The 23,379-nt window shown below is 43.4% G+C and overlaps 1 protein-coding gene and 1 long non-coding RNA gene across 9 annotated transcripts in view; one reads left to right on the top strand and one right to left on the bottom strand.

Moving 5' to 3' along the window:
* OTULIN (OTU deubiquitinase with linear linkage specificity) overlaps nt 1-11,063 on the bottom strand; it is a 32,533-nt gene extending 21,470 nt beyond the window's left edge. For 2 of the 3 annotated variants that reach the window (XM_072958839.1, XM_072958838.1), the window contains exons 1-2: nt 10,745-11,063; nt 3,025-3,101 (exon numbers count right to left, since the gene is read on the bottom strand). In XM_072958839.1, coding sequence (XP_072814940.1) covers nt 3,025-3,101; nt 10,745-10,896 — 229 coding nt within the window. In that variant the 5' untranslated portion in view covers nt 10,897-11,063. The remainder of the gene's footprint in view (nt 1-3,024; nt 3,102-10,744) is intronic. The other variant, XM_072958840.1, reaches the window with a different exon arrangement.
* Nucleotides 11,064-11,217: 154 nt separating this feature from the next.
* The window catches only part of LOC107034667 (uncharacterized), a 49,954-nt gene continuing 37,792 nt past the window's right edge, over nt 11,218-23,379 (top strand). For all 6 annotated transcript variants that reach the window (XR_012071558.1, XR_012071557.1, XR_004189397.2 and 3 more), the window contains exons 1-2: nt 11,218-11,649; nt 17,994-18,101. This is a non-coding gene — a long non-coding RNA (uncharacterized lncRNA). The remainder of the gene's footprint in view (nt 11,650-17,993; nt 18,102-23,379) is intronic.

Genomic DNA, 23,379 nt, shown 5'->3' on the forward strand with positions numbered 1-23,379 from the left:
GCAAAGAGGCCACGCCACAGGCTGCAATCCTATGCTGACTCAGACGCCTGTGTGAGGCAGTCAGGGTAGGGAAACGGGTACTTGCACAGCTGCCACCATCAAAAGTATACTTTTATTTCCATCCCCCTGTGGTTCTTCAGGAGGACGACTCCAGCAGCCACTATGTGCCGGCCTCCAGGCCAGCAGCTGGAGGCGCGGGACAGGCAGTGCTTGACCTCAAGTGGCTTAAAGTATACCACAGGTCCCTTCTTTGTTAAACTGCATACAACACAGGCTCTGATTACTAACACTTCTAATGGCCCCAAAACCTTAAAAACAAACAAACAAACAAACAAAAGGGGGGGAAGCTGAAAATCACTGTGGTAACTAGAAGCTGAAATAACCAAGAGGTGTGTGCCTTAACCACCACGTGGTGACAAAGACAAGGATTCAGACCCTCGGAGGGTGGGGAGTTAAAACTGAACCTCTGCAGAACACACAGACTCTCCACCAAGAGGCTCGGGCAAGAATCACAGGCTCTTCCCGTAATGGGCCACAGAGTAAATAATGTTGGCTTCGAGAACTGTAAGGTTGGTCACAGCTACTCAACTTTACCATGTGTGAATATCACCATGGGCAATATGCAAACTAAAAGGTTCCAACAACATTTTATTTACAGAAACAGGTGGCATGTCAAATTCTGCCGGAAAGCCATAGTCCACTGATTTCTCAACGAGGTGAAAAAAACCTTCTTCACTAACAAAGAGGGAGCATAAGAAAACTTTATGCCTTGGCCTGGGCTCTGACCTGGGGAGAGAGGAAGTCTCCCCTAAGAATTCATACCCACAGGCCGGCTCTCATGCAGGAACAGGGTGTGAATTCACAACAGCTGCAAGGCCCTGGAAACCCAAGCTTAGAAATGAATAGAAAGTGGCCCTGAGTGCCTGGCAGAAACAAGGCCAAATTCTCTCACACTCAAGCCAGGTTGCACAAACTCTGCACGGATACACAGAAGCTGGGGTTACAATCCAAACTTTGAAGAAACAAGAAATAAGCAAAAATAGCAATTGGCATAATTAGACCCGCCAGGATTTTCAGACAGTGGAATTATCAGGCCCAAGGAGTATGTTTAGAAAGCCTTAAGAAATAAAAGGAATAAAAACCTAAGCAAAGAGCAATACATTATCCAAAAAAAAAAAGACTAGGCAAATATGGAGGGAAAATAACTTTTCAAAAAAACAAAGGAAAAATTTCTGAAGGAACTGTCCAGAATGCAACAGAGACTAAAAATCAGAAAATACATATGAAAGGGTGTGTAACTGAGGGCCCTGGATGACTGAATGAGAGCTAGCAAACACCTTATTAGAGCTCTACAAGGAGTAAATAGAATAGGAAAAAGGCAACATTCAGAAAAATAATGGCTGAGACTTGTCCTGAATTGATGAAAATAGGCATTCTCAGATTCAAAAAGTAAAAAAAAAATCCCAAGTAAAATGTTAAAATAAAAATTTTTTAAAAGCCATACTTAGAGACATCAAGGAGAAACCGCAGGACACCAGACAACGAGGAGGAGGAAAGACAGATGACCTTACTTACAGATTAAGGATCAGACTGACTGCAGCATTTTCAACTACAAGGAAACCAGAAGACAATGAATACAATCTTCAAACAAATTAGAGAAAACAACTACTCTTCTGGGGTTATTCCAGAAAGAAAGTGAAATAAAGACATTTTCTAACAGACAGAGCTCCCCCCCGCCCCGAGGCCCGTCCACAGGATGTTGTCTCAGGAAGGGTGGGGAGCCCAGAAGGACCGAGGCGCAGTGTAAAGGGACGCACTGGAGCCTCGGACCAAGGCTGGGCGTGAGCCGGCCGCTGAAAGGCCAGAGCCCTGCCTCGGGCCTCCCTGGTGGACAGGAGAGGACCCCGCCGGGAGCCTGCGGCGTGCGACAGAGCGGGAGGCCCCGCAAAGGCGGCAGGAAGGAGCAATGGCTGAGGAAGCAATTTCTCCTCAGGAACATGACTCAGGACCGAGTCCGAGGGGAAGTGTGTGCAGCTGCGGCGGGGGAAGCGAGCCTCCTCTGAAGGCCACGGAGGACCACGGCGGCATGGCCCGGACACACTCAGCTGGACCACCACAAAGGACATCTCCCGGGGCTGCCGCGGTGAAGAGCTCCCCCAGCTCCTTGTGAGCAAGACTCAAAAATTACTATCAAAAACCCCACTCTGTACCTTGCATTCCTAATTATATGTAAAATATTTTGTTAACCATAAAATAAACAGGAGCTGGTCCTTAAAACAAACCAGTCGAACACACACGTTACACGGGTGATGTGCAAGAACACGCCACCTGTGGATCGTCTATGGCGTGTCCCATGTTGGAGCATCCTCCCTCGGCTCCCGCACGAGGCTGGCAGGGAAGTGAGGAGGCCCTCCACACACAGTCCTGCTGCCGGCAGTGCCCACAGCAGGGGCGGTCAGGAGGGGTGGCTCCCTGGAGCTGCAATGGGTCAACGGGTCCCGGTAGGGGTGAGCAGAGCAGGCATGACTGAACAGAAACATGCGCACAGAATCATGAAATGATAAGAGAATTAGTGCGGTCAATCTCATGACTGTTCTTTCTGTAAGTTAATCAAATTCACATGGCCATCTGCACGCAAAGACCCAGAGAGCCAGCTTCTCAATAAGGCCTTCCACTAGAAATGAAAAACGCACTTCAAACCCAAACTGTCCGAGAATATAAGGAAATCAAGAACTGTGAGAGAGTGCTGTCAAGAGATTAACCAAATCCTTACAGGTGCAAAAATGACTTGAATGTCAAGAACACACAGGGAACGTACTTGCATTAAAATCTGAAAACCTTAGGAAACAGTATTTCCCAAACATATGTCAGTAAGCGAATAATCTGATGCAGGTAAGACCACATGCATAAGACCACTTCCGAGGAAGCACATCTCAGTATTTTATGAAAATGGATATATTGATTTAACTGCATTTTCTACTATAAACGGTAAGAACTCTATACATAAAACAATTCCAAACATACCTGATGACCCTCTTTCATGTATAAGTAATTCTTTCTCCTTTTCTATTTCATCCGCGTCACGATACATGTCCTCTTCGCTGAAATCACACCAAATTAGACATTTCAAAAACTTGTTGCACTGACATTTTCCCTCTTATCACAATATGCAGCTGCCTAAAAAATGTGTAAGACATGTAAAGTTTAACTTTTTCACATTACATGATGACAATCTGATAAAATATGGGTCTTTTATCTTAGACTCATGTTTCTAGCATTCTAATTCAGAGGTTTTTTACTTTATATGAGACATTTTATGCCACTTCACTGGCTACAAGGCTCTGAAACCATTTTAATTTAACATCTATTAATGTCTCAACCACATAGGTAAGCACCTAAGCACATGTCTTATCAGTGAAGCTGTGCCATGATTCTTCAAGCTCCAAGAATGGAGATAGTGCTAATAAAAGTATTTGTATAGGCGTGCAGGCCAATGACCAACTTTAGTGTGTCACAGGTAAATTTTACAATAGCTACTCCAAAAATAAGGACAGGGGAACATCAATTATTACAAGTCCCCAAACCTACAAACCTCCCCACGGCTCCGCCTCCTCCCCCGGGACCCCTACAAGCAAGCAGCCACCTGCCTTCCGTGAGCACATTCCCGCTGCCCCACATACCTCCACAGGGCCTTACACGACGGCTCCCTAAAGAGCCTCCAGGCTCATTTCGTGACCTAACAAGGACCTACAGAGTACTAGAAAGGGAGAAAACCCCACTGGGCGCTGGACAAGGATGAAAAGCAGGACTCCTGAGTTTTAAGATGCTTCCTTTTCAAGAATACACCACAACATGACAATGATGAGAAACAGAAATGCCAACTCTATCTTTGCTGAGACCACAAGATATGTGAAAGCCCAAACAGTCCAGAAGCGGAAGGAGGGGCAGTGAGTGATGGAGGGGCACCTGCTGGAAGGGAAGACCAGTGGACCCTGCAGGGTCCCAGAAAGCCTCAGGAACTCGGGATGCCAAGAACTTCAGAGGGTACAGGGGACACCCAGAGCTGAAAACAAGGAAACTGGCTGACGCACACGTAAGGAGAGATCCGACCCCCAATTCCCTATACTCCCTCCCCATGCCAGCACACCCCCAAACCTCACCCAGGATGGAAGGCTCCAGGCACAACGGAACCTGAAAGGATGAGTTAATAAGTTAATACAAAATAAGAAATTAAGTGAATGACTCAAGATACTCCTGTCCTCAATTCCCTTAGCACCCCAGCGCCTAGTGCACAGCTTCGCACAGCTGGGGAGGGGAAGGGGTGAGAGGGAGCAAGAGACAGACGAAGAAGGGGCGCCGAGAGAGGCAGGCTGAGGTGCGGAGTCTAACGCATCCCAGGCCCTCCACCCTCTGAAACCCTTCAAAGGCTCCCAAATTAGCAGGGACGTCTAAATCTGGACCTAACCCGCCACGCTAGCCTGTATTCTGTGATTCAGATATACACACCCGCACTTCAGTCCAAACACTTGCCAACACTAACCTGTGCTTTTACACCTGTGACTGGCTCCATCTATGCCCTCTGCATGGGTGGCTCACCGCCCACCGCACCAGGGCACGTGCTGTGTGGGTGAGCTCACTGTCGAGTGCCAAGGCTGGAGTCGGAGTGTCAGGGCTCAACCACTCCTCATTCCAGCCCTCATCACCCATATGTATGACCATGGAACTAAAGTGACTATACTTCTCAGTGCCTAAATTTAATCACCTGTAAAAAGGACAGTACTCACCTCAAGAGACTCCTGTGAAAATAGACACACAAATTACTTAGCACTCAAAAAAGTTAGCTAGTCTTAATAACGCTCATCCTATATCCATGCGTGCAGAGTAGTGATGCAAAATTCGCCCAAAGATCATTTCTTACTCCCTTTTTTCAAAATCTCTAAATAAAGGTGATGTATTTTTTTTCAAGTTGTGGGGTTGAGGGGCCGTATTAGGGAAAAGGTACTTTCCATGTGCTCTAACCCCAGTGAGATTTCAAGTAAAAGGTGTGATGTCAACCATGGAGCCTGTGCCAGGGTTAAAAGCAAACAGAAACCAGATTCACAGGAACTATACATCAAACGCCTAAAATAAAAAGTGACTAAATGTGTTAGTTCTTCTTTTAATAGTTTGATGATATCTTTTGACCTCCTTCCTAGCTTTATCAAGTAGGAGAGAAATTCTGATCCTGTAAAACAGGCATTTAAGTGAATTATTTTCCTATCATTATCAGAAGCATGTCTTTGTGGAAGCCACTTCCCTAATCTTGGCCTCAGTTTTCTCATCTTCAAAATGAGAAGACCGGACGAGATCTAAATAACCTGCAAGGTTCCTCTTCCAATTCTTAGTTCTAACAGACTATGAATCTATTTGTCCATAAACATGTTACTTCAAGCAAATTCTGTGGCTGTGGGCATGCGTCTCTGCCTCCACTCTTGTCCTCCTTCTGTCTAATCCACAAAATAGCCAAAGTGCAACGGCAACACCAGTGCCCAAGAAGAGGCTCTCTGAACAAGCATCTCTGTGTACAGCCGCAAACACGAATTCCCAGAGACCAACAGGAGAGGAATAAAACGAAGTCAACATAAGAAGCCAAAGGGAAGACAGAGCAGAAAGGAAGATTACTGGAAATAAAAAAAGTAGTGATTGAAGACATACAAACAAATTAAAGCAGAAACTGATGAATGGGAGGCCCAGAGTATATTCAGCCACAACTAGATTTCATTCTGATCCCATGCACAAATGTTTGCTTACTTGTTTGTCCATGGCCATTCACCAAGGACATGTAACCAAGGACATCTGCTAACTTGCCAGGGCCACCAGGGAAACTGTAATATGGCCTTTAAAGGCCACTTTGAAAATGATCCTAAAGCTGTGTTTCCTTGGAGAGAGGATAAGTTATAGGTTCAAGCAATAAAATTCAATTGATATGGTCAGAAGAGTAGACATTTAACAGCCAAAATGAAACACATCCAACATAAGGACAATCAGCTGGAAAGCCAGAAAGGTCTGTGAAAACAAGAAAAATTTTAAAAACCCTTTATTTAAGAAAATACTTCACTGAATAAATTTTTGCTTTAACTTTTTTAAGTAGCAAAATATTAAAACTGAAACAACAAGAGAACAAAATTAGATTCACAGTTGGGAATCTAAAATAGCTAGAGGTTTAAATTTTTGTTATGGGAAGGGAAGAGGGCAAAACAATGAAAGGAAAGGGGCTATTACATGATAAGATAAACTCCTCCATGCTGGCCAGTTTCAGAAACTTGGCAATCTTTTGTGTGTGTCAAGTTGGGGTGGGAGTGAAGAGTGACCAGCATTTGGCACAAAAGAGGCCACTGAAGTACACAGGCTCAAATGATCACAATAGCAAAGTTTCCTTCTAGAAAACATACAGATCACTAGAAAAGTAGTGTAGAAAAGTAAGACAAAGTCTTAAATGTGCCCTGATTTCTTGGGGACCATGGCATGTGAGTCATACTCAATTACACAGTCAAATTTTAAAACCAAAATGCTAATAATTCCTACTTAGAAAATTACTGGTTTAGCATCATGTTATTTTAAAGTGTGTATTTTCAAACTCTCATTTTCTTAGAGATGAAATACTTTATTCTTAATATTAAGACAATACACATCATTGAGTAAGTTACATGACCTTGCATACTAAATTATAACCTTCCACTTTCTGTTCAAAGACTTGCATAACAGATGTTTGAAAACTGAATTTAAAAATGCTTACTACATATAGACAAAATTATACTATTTCCCAAAACAAAAGTATAAGCTAAAAACACAGAGCTCCATGAAGCAGAAGACACTCCTGTGAAGTCAATTTTTCAATTTCTGATACAAGCATATACATGATATGAAAATAGTCAATTCTAACGTATATGCAAAGCTAACAAGACAGCATTTTAATCACTCACCGTTATGAACATTTGCGCCAAGTTCCCCTTAGTTATCTGAAAAAGCTAAATTGAGTATGACTTTGTTCAGCTCTCTGGACTTGAATGCTGCAGTTCATGCTTAACTTGGCCTGTCCTAGAAGACTAATGGCCCAGGCAGTGCTGGTGAGACAGTGTCAACCACTGTGACACCAATGCACCATCCCACACAGGCACAGGAAAAGTAAAGACCACTCAACCCAGCCTGTCTTCACCTCTTAGCGGTTGTATAGATGAGTGAACAACACATCAAATGCAGGAAAGTACCGGCACGCAGGCCAAGATTCCACCTCCTTCCTACAAGTGGACTTTCCACGACTGGCTCATTGCTACTCCACGTGACACCCTCCACAATGAGGTTTCTCAGAGACATCCCAGCCCTGAAGCAGGTTCTACCCTCAGGTGGGGGAAAGGGCAGGAGGGTGTAGCTGTTACCCCACCAAAAATAGCCTTCTAAGGCTGCTAAGGTGTGAGATGGGTGGGAAAACAAATCTGCACAATAGTACAAATAGCAACACCTGAGAACAATGGTTTAACAAGCTGCTGTTCACAGCTCTTTGGAGAATCTACAGCTTTCATCAGAATCTCAGTCCAGAAAAACATAAATATACATATAATTCTTTCTTCAATTTCAGAGGGGTACAAAGACACATGTTCCTTTCTACACACAGCAAGCCTGTGGACCCCAGATTCAAGCCCTGTCCCACTGACAGGCAGATAAAGAAGGACCACGGATGGAGCAGCCTCATTGCTCAATTTCCTAAGGATGTCAAGCCTGGCCACCAACCATGTCCCAGGACCATTCTGATCCTCAAGGACTGTAGTATTGGCTTAGTTAAGAGCAAGAAGTAGACACAGCATAAGTTGCAATTGTACAGGTCAAGTGAGCAGGGGACAGAGTATAGGAGACCTGCTGACAGCAGGAGTTCCCCAGAAAGTCAACAAAATGTGGTCTGGCCCAATACTTCTTCAAAAGGAACCCTAAGTCATCTTGTGAGCCATCCATATGGCTTGTCCAAGGAATGCCAGCCCACCACAGCTCTCAAGTGAACTAAGAAAAAAAGGAAAGAAAGAAAAGGAAGGAAAGAGATCTAGAAACTAGCTTATCCATATGGTTTTTAAGTCTTTTTTCTCCACTATTTCCCTTCCAAAACACAGTGATCTCAGTCAAAAGGAATCAGTATTCTACAGAGCTGCCCAGGAAATGAGCCATCCCTTCCCGTACCCATCACTGCACCCCTCAAAGAGTCACAGCCTGAGTGAGCAATGGCTGCAGAAGTTGGGCTATGATTTGTATTCATAATTGCTATCTACTGAATGTATTTAAATGCCTTTGCAAGTTATCTCAAAATATCTGCATCTTACAGTGTTTCATATTTCCAGGTGCAAAGATTTTACTCAATTCGTGTGCTGGGCAAACCCAATTCTCTGGGTGGGAAGAAGGGACTGGCTCCAATGACAGAAAAACATAAGGTTTAAAAACTATTTGACGACTTAATTCAGGCACTACTTTATTTATTTAAATCTACACTCAACTATTAGGCTGCATACATCACCATGTAAAAGCTGGTGTGCACACATCATATTGCAAACTATATAATAAGCAATGTTTATGTAATGCAGCATGGCTGCTCCAGCCCTTGAGAAAATATCACAGAGCAAGAAGCAACCCCACTGCCCACATATTAAGCAAGAAAGCCCAAAACGTAAGATGTTGACGTTCAGAAGTTGACATTTGAAGTTATTGTCACCTCTTTCCCTTACTCCCCCTTGCTCTCTTATGAGACTTAAAAGAGAATGAGATGGCCAAAGACAACAAAAATAGGAAGAAAAAGCAACTACGCTATGAAATAAAACAGTAAATTGGAACATCTATTCCAGGAAAAAAAAAAAAAAAAGTAAAGTCGGCCGTCATCAGAAGTCACATCCCTCTGCCTAGTGTTGCTGAGAAGTCAGAGAGAAATAGTGGGGAGGTTCCTACCCAGGCATCAGGGAACCTGGCCCTGAAGCCTACTCCCTGGACAAGCTGCACCTATCAAATCTGCAAGTTGTTTTCCTAATGTGTAAAATGACAAACCTAGGCCGGGGTTTTTTAGATTCCTTTCAGCTCTAAGCCTATAATTCTATTGACAGTCAGTGGCCACTGTGCCACAAAACCTTCCCATCAGGAAAGAGTGTTCCTTTCGCACCATGACCCATTTCCCCAGGTGCTCAGGCTCTGGGAACCACACACAGCAGAAAAACTTGCCAAATAACTATGCACATGTTGGGCACTGTGGTTCTGATTTCCAAGTTTCCACATCTCCTGGGAGGCATGAAACTGCTGAGGCTGAGAAGCAGCATCTGAAGGCCAGGGCCACTAGGTGGGGGCCCAGCTCAGACCACCAGGGCATGAGCAAGGTAGCAGCAGCCAGCCTGGCAGCAGCAGTTAAAAACTAGCCTGGGCTGGGAAGGGGTAAAGGCACTTTACCCGCTGCAGAGGCTGAGGCAGGTCTCAAACCCAGGGAGCAAAACAGCAGCCACAGGTCACATCAGCTCACACGTGGGCCTACACAGTGGTTTCAATTTAAAAATAAAATAAAATGCTACTGTTTAAAAACCAGAACATTTTAGAATATCTGAACTCTTTAAATACAGAAAATCCAGCAACTAGAGGCCAGAACTTGGTAGACCCAGCCCGAACGGACCCAGCTCTCCAGGAATCCACAGACTGCACCTACCCAGCTTCACTCACTTCAGTTACGTGCCTAGCTCCTGAGGGCAGGAGTTTAAGACTTTCTGCTCTAAATCTTTCCCAGGGGCCATTAACCGTGTGGGTAACACTATCTCAAGGGGTTTGGGTGCTCTGTAAATGAGAATGTCAAAGCCCACAGTAAAGAAGCATATAAGCGAGAATTATTACAATATCTGCAATAACAGTCCCCACTCCTAGGACCCCTTTTTAGGAAATGGGGAGAAAAAGTGGAGTTTCTGGTCAAGTAAGATATCTGTCAAACTGGTTATTCGAGTGCTTTTGTCACTTTTGGAATTCCAAAGGCATTTATATATGACTAGAACTTGAAAGTGCAGAGAAGTTTCAGCCTTCAAGTTTATATTCTGCTTCAGTCCCTTTCCCCAGATCCTTGCAGAAACTCTAAACTTTCCTGATTTAAGCCACCTTCTTTACAGTTCAATAAATCATTGATCTAACCAACACTGCCTTTCCGATTTAAAAACAAAGAGGGTTGGAGATATCTAGTTAAGCCGCTAACTGGCAAAACAGAACAGGGTCAGACTCCGTCCAAAGTCTGTCCAACAGGTGGGACACTCATCAGGCGGCAACTTGCCTTCCAAGAACAAACGTGTCGCGTGGCTCAGCTTTCCTGTGCCTATGACACTGACAACCTTACTTTCTTCCCGCACCAGGTTGGAGGAAAGATCTAATAGGAATGAGTTTTCAAACAATCTGCTTCTAGAGTTTCTTCCCCAAGTTTCTGGAGTTTTCTTTAACGTTAAAGCTATGGAGATGTCAAAATAGCGGGTGGGGTAGAGGCAATGGATAAGCAGAATTTCAGGATGGGCCTTCCGGGAAAACTTCTGTACGGGGACACTGGACGAGTGTCTTCAGATTCCTCTCTGTCGCTAACCTTACTTAGAAGCCGAGGTGGGAAGGGCCCCACGCTGCTACACCCCCGCCGGCCCCACGCCCCCCCAGCCTTTCTGAGGGCACGGAGCCCAGCGTCCCCTCCCGCCCCCGCCGTGCCCAGCCCGCGTCCTGCACTCACTGCTCAGCTGGGCACCGCAGCTTGGTCCGCGGCTGCCCACCGGCCGCCGCCTTCCCGCCCTCCGGAGCCGCGGCCCCCGCCTCCCGCACCGGCTTCTCGGCGCAGCTCGCGCCCGGCCACGCTCCGGGCTGAGGCATGGTCCCGCGATTCATGGGGCCGCCGCCGCCGCCGGCGGCGCCGCCGCAGGGATTCAGCCGCCTCCAGCGATCCAGAGCCCCTCCCGTCGGGGCGCCCGGCCGTGGCCGCCGCTTCTCTGCAGCCCGCCGGCTTCCGAGGGTGCACGGCTTCCGCGCCCGTCACCACCGCCCGCCCCGCGGCCTCTGACCCGCGGCGAGGGGGCGTGGCCCGGGAGGGCGGGGCGCCTTGAGCCCCGAAGCCTGCGCATGCGCCTGCACGGGCCCAGACGCCCGAGACGAAGACGGTCCACGCGGAGCGGCTGCTGCGCATGCTCCGCCCCCGGGCGCGCCGCCAGTCGGCCCCAGAGTCCCCGGCGCGCGCTTATCGCTCTAGATGTCTTGGCGCTTCCGAGTCCCCAGGGACCGGGCCGTGGTGGGAGAGGGAAAAGCACAGGACTAGCGGCGAGGACGCGTCCTCGGAGAGGCGGAGGAAGGCCGGCCTTGAGATGTGAAGGGCGCTGACATATTTGGGCGTCTCTTACAGTGTCTCTCCTGGCTTCGGAGCCTCGCTATCCGCCGACGGGGTTTCCCTGGCTGTGGAGAGAGGGATGTGGGCCGAGTGGATGGCCTGGCCTCTCCGGTGTGACAGGTCCGTCACCACCCACCCGTCCCCGAGGCCCGGCGGCCTTTAGCCTTCGGTGCGTGGTCGGGCTTGGCGGCTCCAGGGCTGGGAGTTACAGTCCTTCCCTTCCGTGAGGGCGGGAAGAGCGAAATGGTTCTGCCCGACAGGTGAGCCAGCGCAGCACGGTGTGTTCCTGAACTACGTTCTTTCTTATAGGAAATTTGGTTTAAGAGGAGCAAGGGCGAAGGGGAAATATTAACAGGCTTCAAAGATCAGAAGACAATGTTTCATGACTGGGGAGGGAATAGCGTAGTAGCCGCTGACGGTGAGCAGCGGTCATGAGTGCAAGCAGCTCAGGACCAAAGTGTGGAGGAAGGGAGTGGCATGGGCAGTTCAGAAACCTGCGAGTAGTTCTGGGGCAGAACCGATATATAACAGGAGATTTTACTGAAAGAAGAAACAAAGCTTCTTTCGAGAAGGGTGCTGGAGACCAGATCTTGAAAAACCACCTTTGGCTAATTAGGGTACTTGAGCTTGATCCTCCTTGAAAGGTCGGAAGGAGGAGATTATTTTGAAATACCGCAGTTGTCTGCAGTTAGAGAAAAGATTGGGAAAAGACAAGACAGGAAGACCAGTGTAGGGATTCTAAGTAGTAGTTGACATCAGAGGGAGAAACCGGATGGAAAGAATACTTGTATTTTAAGGCAGAGAACAGTGATGGATTTCCCCCTTTAATTATATTTGAAAAAGTAATAAATGAACATGCTAAAAAAAATTCAGAGCATACAAAAGAATCTACAGTTAAATTTTGTATGGATATTAAGGGTGTGGGATGACTAGTGTCCCCTAAAATTCATGTCCAGCTGGAGCCTCAATATGACCTTATTTGGGTATAGGTTCTTTGCAGATGTAATCAGTTAAAATGAGATGTGCAGGATTAGCATGGACCCTCAATCTAATGTCTGGTGTCCTTATAAAAGACGAGAGGATTCAGAGTATATAGGCACAGAAGAAATAAGGACATGTGAAGATGGAGGCAGAGATTGGGGTGATGTAGCTAGAAGCCAAGAAATGCCAGGAGCCACTAGTAGCTAGGAAAAGGCAGGGAAATATTATTCTAAAGAGCCTTCAGAATAAGCATGGACATACTGACAACTTGATTTCAGATATGTAGCTTCCAGAACTGCGAGAAAATAGATTACATTTGTTTTAATCCACTCAGTTTGGGGTGCTTTGCTGCAACAACCCTAGGAAACTAATACAGGGATAAAGATGAAGGATTATAAAATGCTATCAGGCCAAATTTATTGATAAGGAGTGCTAAGCAGATGTTCTAGATACATTTTATTTCAAAGGGTTAGATAAGGCTTACCAGTTTGTTTCATTGGTTGTTAGTATGTCTTTTCCTACTATGCCTGTGAAAGTGAGAAAATAACCACAAGATAGGTTTAGGAACCCAATGGGTCCACTGTGAGAAGGACCTGAGCAAAACTTCCATTGATTACTTAACTTCCATCCACCTGAAAGTGCCTACAATAAGTGAAATTGAAGTGCCAGAACTGCCTGGGAGACTGTAGAGGAAGATATCCAAAGATTTGAGAAGACTGAAATGTTAGAGTGGATTTATCATTGGAAAAACTTCTCACCCACCCCAGGAGGGAGCCAGAGGACATTACGCTTCACCATGACTGTGAGAAATGATTTGTGAAGTCCCAGCATCCTTGATGGGATCTGCAGTTGCTCTTCTCTGTAATCAGATGTATCTTACAGTAGAGACTGGTACCATCAAATGAAATTCCAAAATGCAGTGGGGATAGTGGGATCTCAGGGTGGCAAGGTGGGACCAATGCAGTTGCTGTAATGGATAAAACAATAGTCAGAATTGTCTGACTCACTGAGACCTGTGATATTAGCCAATTGATAGTGGTGTCCCTAGAAAAGAAATAAATGGATAATTACTAAATTCCTACTTAGTCTTTTTTTTTAATTTATTTTAATTTATTTTTATTTGGTGCAGGGGGAGGAGGGATGGTAATTAGGTTTATTTATTTATTTATTTATTTATTATTTTTAGTGGAGGTACCAAGGATTGAACACAGGACCTCTTGCATGCTAAGCACATGCTATACCACAGAGCTATACCCTCCCCCTCCTACTTGGTCTTTATAAGCAGAAGAGTTCTAGGTCTATGAACAGAAATCCCAGCTTGCATCACGAAAGTGGAGAATCGCAGTCCTTCAATCAGTTCTCAGACTTGAGCCAATTTACATACCCAGAACTCTGAAAGAAGGGAAGGTTAGGTTTTCTTGAGGAAGGACCCTACTTCATTGCCAAAAATGTATAATGTTAATTTCTTCCCCAGTCTTCCGCAAAGGATCCTATAGTCATTTGCTGGAGTGACTGTGCACTGAGGGAAAGGAAATAACCAGACTTCTGGGGGATTAGTAGGCAGTGGCTCTGACTTAACACTAATTCATGGAAACCTGAACATCACTGTCTACCTATCAGAGTAGGGACTTGTGAAGGTCGAGTGATCAGTGGAATTTTAGCTCAGGTCCATCTTACATTAGGCCCAGTGCATCTCTGAACACATCCTGTGGTTATTTCCCCAGTTCCAGAATGCATAAAAAAATAGACATACTCAGCAATTGGCAGAATCCCCACATTGGTCCCCTCACCTGTAGAGTGAAGGTTGTTAATATAGGAAGGGACAAATGGAAGCCACTAGAACTGTTGCTAAGCTATAAAAACATAAGCCAAAACAATACCACATTTTTGGAGGGATTGCAAAGATTAGCACTACTGTCAAGAACTTGAAAGTTGCAAAGGTTGTGATACACACCACATCCTTTTTCGACTCACCTATTTGACAGAAGACAGTTAGATCTTGGGGAATGACAGTGGATTTTCATAAATCTGATTTTGTGGTGATTCCAGTTGCACTATTCCAGATGTGGTTTTATTGCTTGAGCAACTTAACACATTTCCTAGTACCTAGTATACAGCTATTGATCTGGTGAAAGCTTTTTCCAATTACATGTGTTCTAAAAGACCACTAGAAGGAATCAACAGACAAGTCAGCAACACGCCTTTACTGTCCTGCCACAAGGTACATCAACTCTTCAGTCCCATGTCATGATTTAGTCTTCAGGGACCTCCTTCCCCTTCTGCAGAACATTGTGCTGGCCCGTTACACTGATAATGATATGCTGGTTGGTCCTGGTAGGCAGGAAGTAGCAATTACTATACACGTATTTGTAAGGTATTTGCATGTCAGAGGATGGGAAATAAATCCCCCCAAATTCAGAGGCCTTGTACCTCTGAAATTTCTAGGGGTCCAGTGGAGTGGAGCATTTCAAGACATCACTTCTAAGGTGAAGGGTAAGTTGTTATATCCAGCCCCTCCTACTATTAAAAATAAATAAATAAAAGGCGTAACCCACAGTGAGAGAAGGGAAGTCTTGGCAACAGGTCCTGGCTGTTATGCACGTTGCTGTGCCACGTGGGTCAGATGACTCAGTGGATCCAGTGGTGCTTGAAGTGGCAGGCAGAGGTGATATTTGGAGTCTTTGGCAAGTACCTGTAAGTGAATCACAATGCAAACCCTTAGAATTTTGGGGCAAAGCCCTGCCATCCTCTGAGAATAACTACTCTCCTTTTGAAAAATGGCTTTTGGCTTACTAATGGACCTTTGTAGAGGCTGAATCCTTACCAGTGGACCAGAAAGTTACCATGTGGCCTGAGCTCAGTTATAAATCATGTGATTGGTGTGTAACCTCAGTATGATGTGATGAAAATGGCACCACACCTCTGTGATCTTCCAAAAACCCGTAACTCCAGTCTAGTGAGAAGAATGTCAGACAAATTACAAATTCCATTAGGGGGCATCCTAAAAATTACTTGGCCAGTACTCTTCAAAACTGTTAAGGCCATCAAAACAAGAAAAGTCTAAGGAACTGTTGGTCAAGAGGAGCCTAAGAAGGCGTGACAAATAAATGTTATGTGGTATTCTGGGTGGGATCCTGGAACAGAAAAAGACGTTAGGTTAGGAAGTCTGAATAAACTATGGACTTTAGTTAGTAAGAGTGTACCAGTTTTGGTTCATTAAGTGTAATAAATGTACCATGCTAATGTATGATGTTAGTAATAGGAGAAATTGGGTACAGGGTACATAGGAACTCTGTACTATCTTCTCCATTTTTCTGTATGTCTAAAACTATTTCAAAGAAAGTCTGTTATATTAGAAAAAAATCAAACTCAAATACCATGTCACAAAGTGATAAACCAAGACTTTCCAACATAAAGAAGAATGTCTAGTCATATTGTTCTTATTTTGTACTTCAATAGAAAAATTATAATTTAAATGTTAAGTATTTCATCTTTATCTAATCCTTTAAAAAGTGTGTTGTGTGTATGTTTTATAGTAAATAAACACAGAGGTACATGTGTGTATTTTTAATGTGTAAGTGTATGTTGGAAATGCCCACAATTTTTTTACTGATATTACTGAACTAAATTATTAGAAAGCAGGTGTGTTAAACTGAATAAGTCAAAGACTAAATCAGAATTTCTTAGAGGAAGTTGTGAAAAGTAAGCCAATGAACTATGATATAATTACAATTAGCCTATTTTTATGTCAGGATGAATAAATAATAACGCAAAACTAAGCTTAAGTAACAGCCTGTGTAATAACATTGCTAGAGACAATTCCAGTTTCCAGCTTCCCCTTAGAATCAAACATTCCCAAATGAGATAACTAAGAGTAAAATGATGGTATTATAATTTGTAAGTTCTTAGACTTGGTAGCATTTTGAATCATTTCAAACTGCTTCTTCAGTGGCCTTGCCTAGAATAGTTAATGTATCAAAGACTCTGAGTCCTTATTTTTTGGACACTTCAGCCCTTATTTACAGTAATTTTTCATGAAGAATACTGCTAAGGCATTGCAGTGTTTGTTTATTGGATTGGCTGATTCTTTAATTCTCTAATAGGAACTTAGTACCAATTGGATGCACATCTTCCTTTTCAATACCATCAACTCATATTTTATAGCAAAGTCAAAACATTCTGTGTTTTCACTATATGGAATTTCCCAATGTCACAGCAATAAAAAATAGATTTCAAATATGTTCTGTACATCAATTTCTAAAGTAGTCACAGCAGAGGTACTTTTTGGTTTATTCTAGTTTCACAGGTTCATGTACTGTACCCAGGCTTGGAAGCAAGTATATCTAGTTTCACTTAGAAATTAACTACTCCAGGAATACCTGAGTATTTATTTGAAAGACCCCCCTTTTCAGTATGTTTCTTGATTGTGGAGTGCTCATTATTTTTACGCAGGATTTGGGGATGAAGAGGCTACTGTGTATTTGCAGTTCTGAGACTAGAAGAAATAACTTTACAGGGAAAACTGGGGGAAATAGTTTATTAAAAAATATCTTGCAGTAGTAATAGTTTACCTAGAAACCCCCAAAATTGTCCCCAAGAGGTTTTTTTGGGAGAAGTATAGGCCATGACGAAATTTAATCATGAAATTGAAACCATTTCATACAAAAGGAAATAACAGAGAATAATATAAAAAGACTTGGAATTCTGGAAAACATTAAACCAGTCCTTTGCTTCCAGCTAAGTGTAATTTCATCCTAAACAAATAACACAGGCAGCTGATAATCTTAACTTACTTGAAGAGCTTCTAAAGTGGAACTCCATACCCTAAGTACCTTAGTATCCGCTGTGGACTGAATCATATCCCCTCACTGCAAATTCATAAGTTGAAGCCCTAATCCTCAATATGATTATATTTGGTCATATGAACTGAATGTGTCCTCCCAAAATTCACGTGTTGAAACCCTGTCCTCCAATGGGATGGTGTTAGGAGATGGGGCCATTGGAGGTAATTAGGACCAAATGAGGTCAGTAGGGTGGAGAAACCATGAATGAAATTAATGCCCTTACAAGAGTCAAAGGACAGTTTACTCTTCCTCTCTGCTACTCTCTGCCAAGTGAGGAAATAAGGAGAAGTCAGCAATATAAAAGCCAGAAAAGATTTTTCGTTAGAACTCAGTCATACTGGCATCCTCATCTTGGACTTCCAGACTCCAGAATTGTAAGAAATAAAATTGTTTAAGCCATCGAGTATATGATAGTTTGTTATAGCAGCTTGACCTGACTAAGAAATTTGGAGATAGGGCCTGTGAGAAGGTGATAAAGGTTAAATGAGGTCATCAGGGTGGGGCCCCAGTCTGACAGGATTGGTGCTTTTATAAGAAGAGGAAGAGACAGCAGACTTCTCTGTCTACCGTGGAGGACACAAGACAGCCATCTGCAAACCAGAAAGAAAGCTGTCACCAGAAACCAGACCAGCCAGCACCTTGATCTTGGATTTCCTAGCCTCCGGAACTGTGAGAAAATAAACTTCTGTAGTTTAAGCCTCCCAGTCTATGGTGTTTTGTCACGGCAGCCCAAGCCAATTAAGACAGTATCAGAGTACTTCTTTATACTTACCTTTTAGGACAAGCACCTGAGTTCCTTTGGAAAGGACGCCCATCTTTCATACTGTACACTGGAATTCAGAAAGAGCTAGAGGGACAAATTGTAGACGTTTCCTAAGAAAATAAAGGTAAGGAAGAGAAATAGGAGACCTTCACCTACAGTAATCTGATGTGAGGTTGGTAATTTTCATGTAACCCCTTCTTATCTCCATCACAGTCAGAGGGGAAAACATCACCCTACGATTACCAAAAGCTCTCTACTTACGATGAGTCAACCATACCTTGAGAAATCATACCAGGATATTGCTGACAAAGTAACAAGGGCTTTCTGGATCTTTTGCTAATCTTTGTACCTCGTAACTTTTTTCTTTGCACTTCATCCAGAATTTTAGTGAATGATTAACTAGGTCTTCTTCAGAAAATAAGGCTGCATAATTTCATTATCATTGCATTATTTCCCAAAGACCACAGCAGCTCAAATCCACCTTAAAATAGTGGCCTTTCTTTTAAGGAAGTACCTCTATCTCTTGAGGTACACCAGGGCCACCTCATACAGCTGTGCAGCAGAGGCCTTGGGGTAAAAAGATAACTTTCATAGCTAGATGAGGACATGGATAGACTTGTTTTCCTCTCTGCCCACTTACTTTATGTTCACCATATTCCTTCTTTACCAAAAACAAAAGACTGCTCTCTCATCCCTCCCAAATCTTACTACAGTGCGTCCCTCGAGTGCTGTGTTGTCAAATACTATAATAACCACTAGTCACATGTGTATATTAAGCACCTGAAATGTAGCTGGTCAAAATTAAGATTTGCTATTTGTGTAAAATACTACGGGATTTCAAGGAATAGTACCCCAAAAATGTAAAATACCTTATTTTTAATGTTTTATATTGATTAAATGTTGAAATGATAATATTTTGGAAATAATTGCATTATACACAATATTAATTTCACCTGTTTCTTTTTGCTTTTTAAACAAGGTACTAGAAAATTTTTAATTACATATATTACTCACATTATATTTCTATTGGATAGTGCTATTTTAGAGCATCAAAACAAAGGGACAATTTAAATATTGCTTTTGGAGAAGTCTCCAACATAAGGCACCAAAATTTTGCATTCAGGCTTCGTGTCTTGCCCCTCCTTCTGTTAAGAGTGGGTATTTTGGTATTTTAGTGGAGTAGTTTAGTCAATATGTTCATTCAGATATAATGTGAAGTAGGGATATGAGAGTGACAGTAATTTCACTGGAGGAAAGCACTGCTCCTGAGGGAGAGTGCTGGAAGAATCAGGCAGAGTACAGGTAAGCAATAGTGATGACATTTTATGTCGTCCAGGTGACACGCTCGGGGCAAGGCTCTCTGCCTTACTTAGTACTCTTTCTTAGAATTAGTGTGTGCAGGTGAGATGACTGTTCTTTGGCAGGCCCAGAAATGGGAGGTGATTGACTAATTACTGGATAATCAATCCTTTTGTAATTCAGGGGCTTTCTAATTCTTTGCTTTCAACAAACTTGACAGAAAACCTAAAGTTTTTAGCTGATGACTTAAAATAACTAAATGAGAGATTACTATGATGCTTTGGGCATGCAATTCAGAAGTTGAAAGAACTGTCATAACAAAACTGTTTTCATCTATTTATGAGAACAATATTTCTCAGTGCTTCTTTCTGTAGAACCTAAAATTAGAAATTGAATTCAGATTAAATCCTATCTCTTTCTAACAATAAATAACATTCACCAATGGATTTTGAAAGAGATGCACCCAATAGAATTTTACTGAGTATGTGTAATTATTATCAAAATTTGTAATATATTGTTTTAAATTTTTACTCCTGATAATTATAATAATAAAACTTCCAGGTAATTTTAAGTAATAAAAGACTTTCAAACAAAATATACTACATTATATAAAATTCTGGGAATAGAGAATGGAGTAGAAAAGTAAGATTTCAGTGAGAAAAAGGGATGTTGTAAAATTAGTCTTTTTTATGAATGATGTGAATTTCTAATATGTTATTTATGTTGCCACAAAACCAGCCTCTGTACCCTGAAAGCTGGATTGAGGCAGAGTTTTGGGAGAATTCAAAAAGAACCTCTTTATTGCTTTGCCTGGCAAATGGGAGTCACAGCAGTCTTGTGCCTTAGAGACTTCGAATCCATCTTGGGGGTGGGGTCTTGAGGTTTTGCAGAAAAACTAGATGGGACAGAAAAGGTGGTGACAATCAGGACGTTTTACAGGGTGCTACATTCCTCTTAACCTCAATAAATCTGGGGCCCTGGGAGGGTCTGTCCATTCTTCTGAGATCACTGGCCCATTACCTCCTTCCTGGAGCATAGACTCTGGGTTAAAGCTATTCTCAGTAAAGAATGTATAGGGAGGGGAGAGCATAATGGAAAAGTTTGGGGGTTGTTTAGCACAGAAGCAGTAAGAGAGAAAAAGCAAGTTGCAGGAGTTCTTAGTCAGAATGAATCAGCAAACAGTTTTCACATCAGGGAAGTGATTATTGGTTTTGGAAACATGAGTCAGGTGATGATTTTATTTTAAAATACCAGTATTTATAATACAATGGAAATGACATCCTTTAAAACTAAATTTCTAATGGAAAATTTTAGATGTCAAGTTTCAAATGTTGGAACAGTTTCACAGTTCTTCAGAACTCTTTTACGGGAAAAGGTGAGCCAAACCCTCACGTGATGGCCTCCAATGCCAGCCAGTCAAACCTCTTCATCTATGGATGTGGCAGCTGAGGACCAGAAGTTCTGCCCTTGAACCAGAACCCAAGGCCACGTTCAGTCACTGGCTCTGCAGCCCCGCTCCATCGCCTACTCAAAGAGGGCACACAGGGCTCAGTGAGAAAGCCCATGTTTTATTAATGGTGAGATGCCTCTAAGTAAGGGGTCGTCTCTGAACCGTATTTGAGTTTAGAGCTATCTGGCATCTGTGGTGTCAGACTGACTGTCACCACCAGTCTTGCCCACCATCAGCATTATTTTTAAAGAAGTCATTTAGAAATAGGAAATGTCCATACATCTGTCACAGCAAGTTGGGTAGTAATTGATCTGCTGACCTCCCTAACAAAGCTGGAAGCAGCTTCGGGGGAAGGAGATATCCATTGGCTTGGTTGGCTTGGGCTGGGCAGCCATAACATAATACCACATCCTGGGTGGCTTCAACAACAGAAATTTATTTTCTCACAGTCCTGGAGCTAAAAGTGAGATCAGAGTGCCAGCACACCCAGGTTCTGGGGAGAGTCTGTTCCTGGCCTGCAGATGGCTGCCTTCTTGCTGTGCATACTTGCTGAAAGCAAGCTCTGGTCTCCCTTCCTTTTCTTAGGAGGACATAATCCTACTGGATGAGCACCCTACCCATATAACTTCATTTAACTTTATTTCCACAAAGGCCCTGTCTCCAAATATGTCACATTACGGGTTAGAACTTCAACATACAAATTTTAGTTGGACACAAACATTCAATTCCCTAATACTCATAAATCTTTATGTTCCTTGTTTCTAACCCAATGGATGGTACCAGTGATCATTAGTAAATTTCTGTGGAGTGAATTCATATTCTTTATATCAGTATCATGGTGGAAATGTAGTATAGCAAAGAGAAAACTGGCTCTGTGACCTTGGGCAGGTCATATACCCTCTCTAAGTGAAGACCGGAATGCCTCAGAACGCTGGCACCAAGCTTCATGATCTTTTCACTGTACCAGGTGATCCAAGACCTTAAAGAAACTGTTCATTTTAAGATAGCCTTGGACTTCACTGGGTCATAATTTCTGTTTTATGCAATAATTCACTGCATTGGTCTAGCCTTTGGGGTATGCAGGAGGCTGGGTTAAGGAATCTTCCTGGCAAGGAGAGAAAAACATTGGGTGTTTTAATAGCTATTCTCTTGCAAAATTAACCAGTTACTTGCAATCTTCTTGAATTATTTTTCAGAACATTTATAGCCAAAGCTTTGTGAGTAAGTCCAAACACGGACACTAGATGGCATCGTAAGGTCCTCATCTGCACCAGTTCCTGACAGCCCAGCAGGCCTTTCCCACCATTTACAGCAGAGTCTAGGGTGAAGAGAACTTAGAGAAATGTTCTTCCTTTTCTTTGTAGAGTCTATAAGTTTTCTTTTGAAAAGTAGGAACTGTGAATAGTATGCAGAGGAACAAGGCTCTCAGGACAAACTCCATCCAGTGTGTATCAAGTCAGGAGACTAGATCTAAGTCCCAAGGCTAACACTTAGCAGGTGGATTTCTTGGAGAAACTCTATTTTCTGCCCTGAATGTGTCTCATAGGATTGCTGGGAGGACCATTCAGAGTTGTGTATGAGAATTTCCATGTGCTACAATTAAAAACCAAGGTTCTTTCTGCCTCTGCAGCCCTCTCCTTGGGAGGCTCCCACCTTGCACCAGCTCTGGGCATCTGCTACCCTGGCCCCTGCCTCCTCTTTGTCAACTGCAAGATCACTCTAAAACACTCATAAAGGGCTCTGACATCAGATCTGTTTGTTTCAACCTTCTACTCAAACAGCTGAAACTGGCGGTCTTAGTGTCCTCCACGCCCGTGGTGTTCAGCTTCTCTTCAGCAGCTTAGTCCTGTGGCTGCACCTAGACCTTGTTATCATCTGGAAGTGAACCCCTTAAGACCATCAGCTTCATCCCAGTAAGAGTCATCCCTCCTTTCTCCTCTTCCACCTGTTCATCCATTTCATTGTGATTCCAGCTCCTTCACTTCTTCCTTCTCTCCCTGTTCATCAGCCCCCACTTCTCTACACACAGAGCCCCTCTTTCTTGTCTTGCCCATGCTGTTTACTCTCTCGTCAACACCTACCACTCCCTCACTGCCTGTTCCCCCACTGCCTCCATCCCTCAGGGCCCCCATGAGACTAGTGCAGACCTTTGAGGGAGCGCAGAGCACAGAGGTGAAGGAGCACAGGCGTGGAACTGAATGACTGCTCTGACGGTGGACAGCTGTGTCACCCTGAGCACGTTATTAATCCCTCCGAGCGTCAGTATTGGGTATTTGAGAGGGGTGGAAGCATTATTTACAGGAGAATTAAGAGAAGGTAATAAGTAAAAAGATTTCTTTGGAACTTCTTTCTATGCTTTTATCTTTTGCATCTTCTGCATATATGATCTCCCCCTGTGATCCTGAGGTGCCTCTCTCTCGGGCAAGTGGATGGGTAGACTAGGATTATTAGAGTAAAATCCAAATAAGAGGTAGCGCATAGTTTAGTTCTAAAACAGATACTTGAGACATAAAACTAAAGGCCTGAGGACAGTAGGGCTTAGAGATTATGCCAAAATATAGTTTGGAAATAGAACAGAGGAGAACCAGGCATACCCACCTCCTATTCCGCCACCGCAACCAGAGAGGATTGTGATGGCCACGAGGGAGGAGCC

Source organism: Vicugna pacos, chromosome 3, assembly GCF_048564905.1.
Source record: "Vicugna pacos chromosome 3, VicPac4, whole genome shotgun sequence".
NCBI classification, from domain to species: Eukaryota; Metazoa; Chordata; class Mammalia; order Artiodactyla; family Camelidae; genus Vicugna; species Vicugna pacos.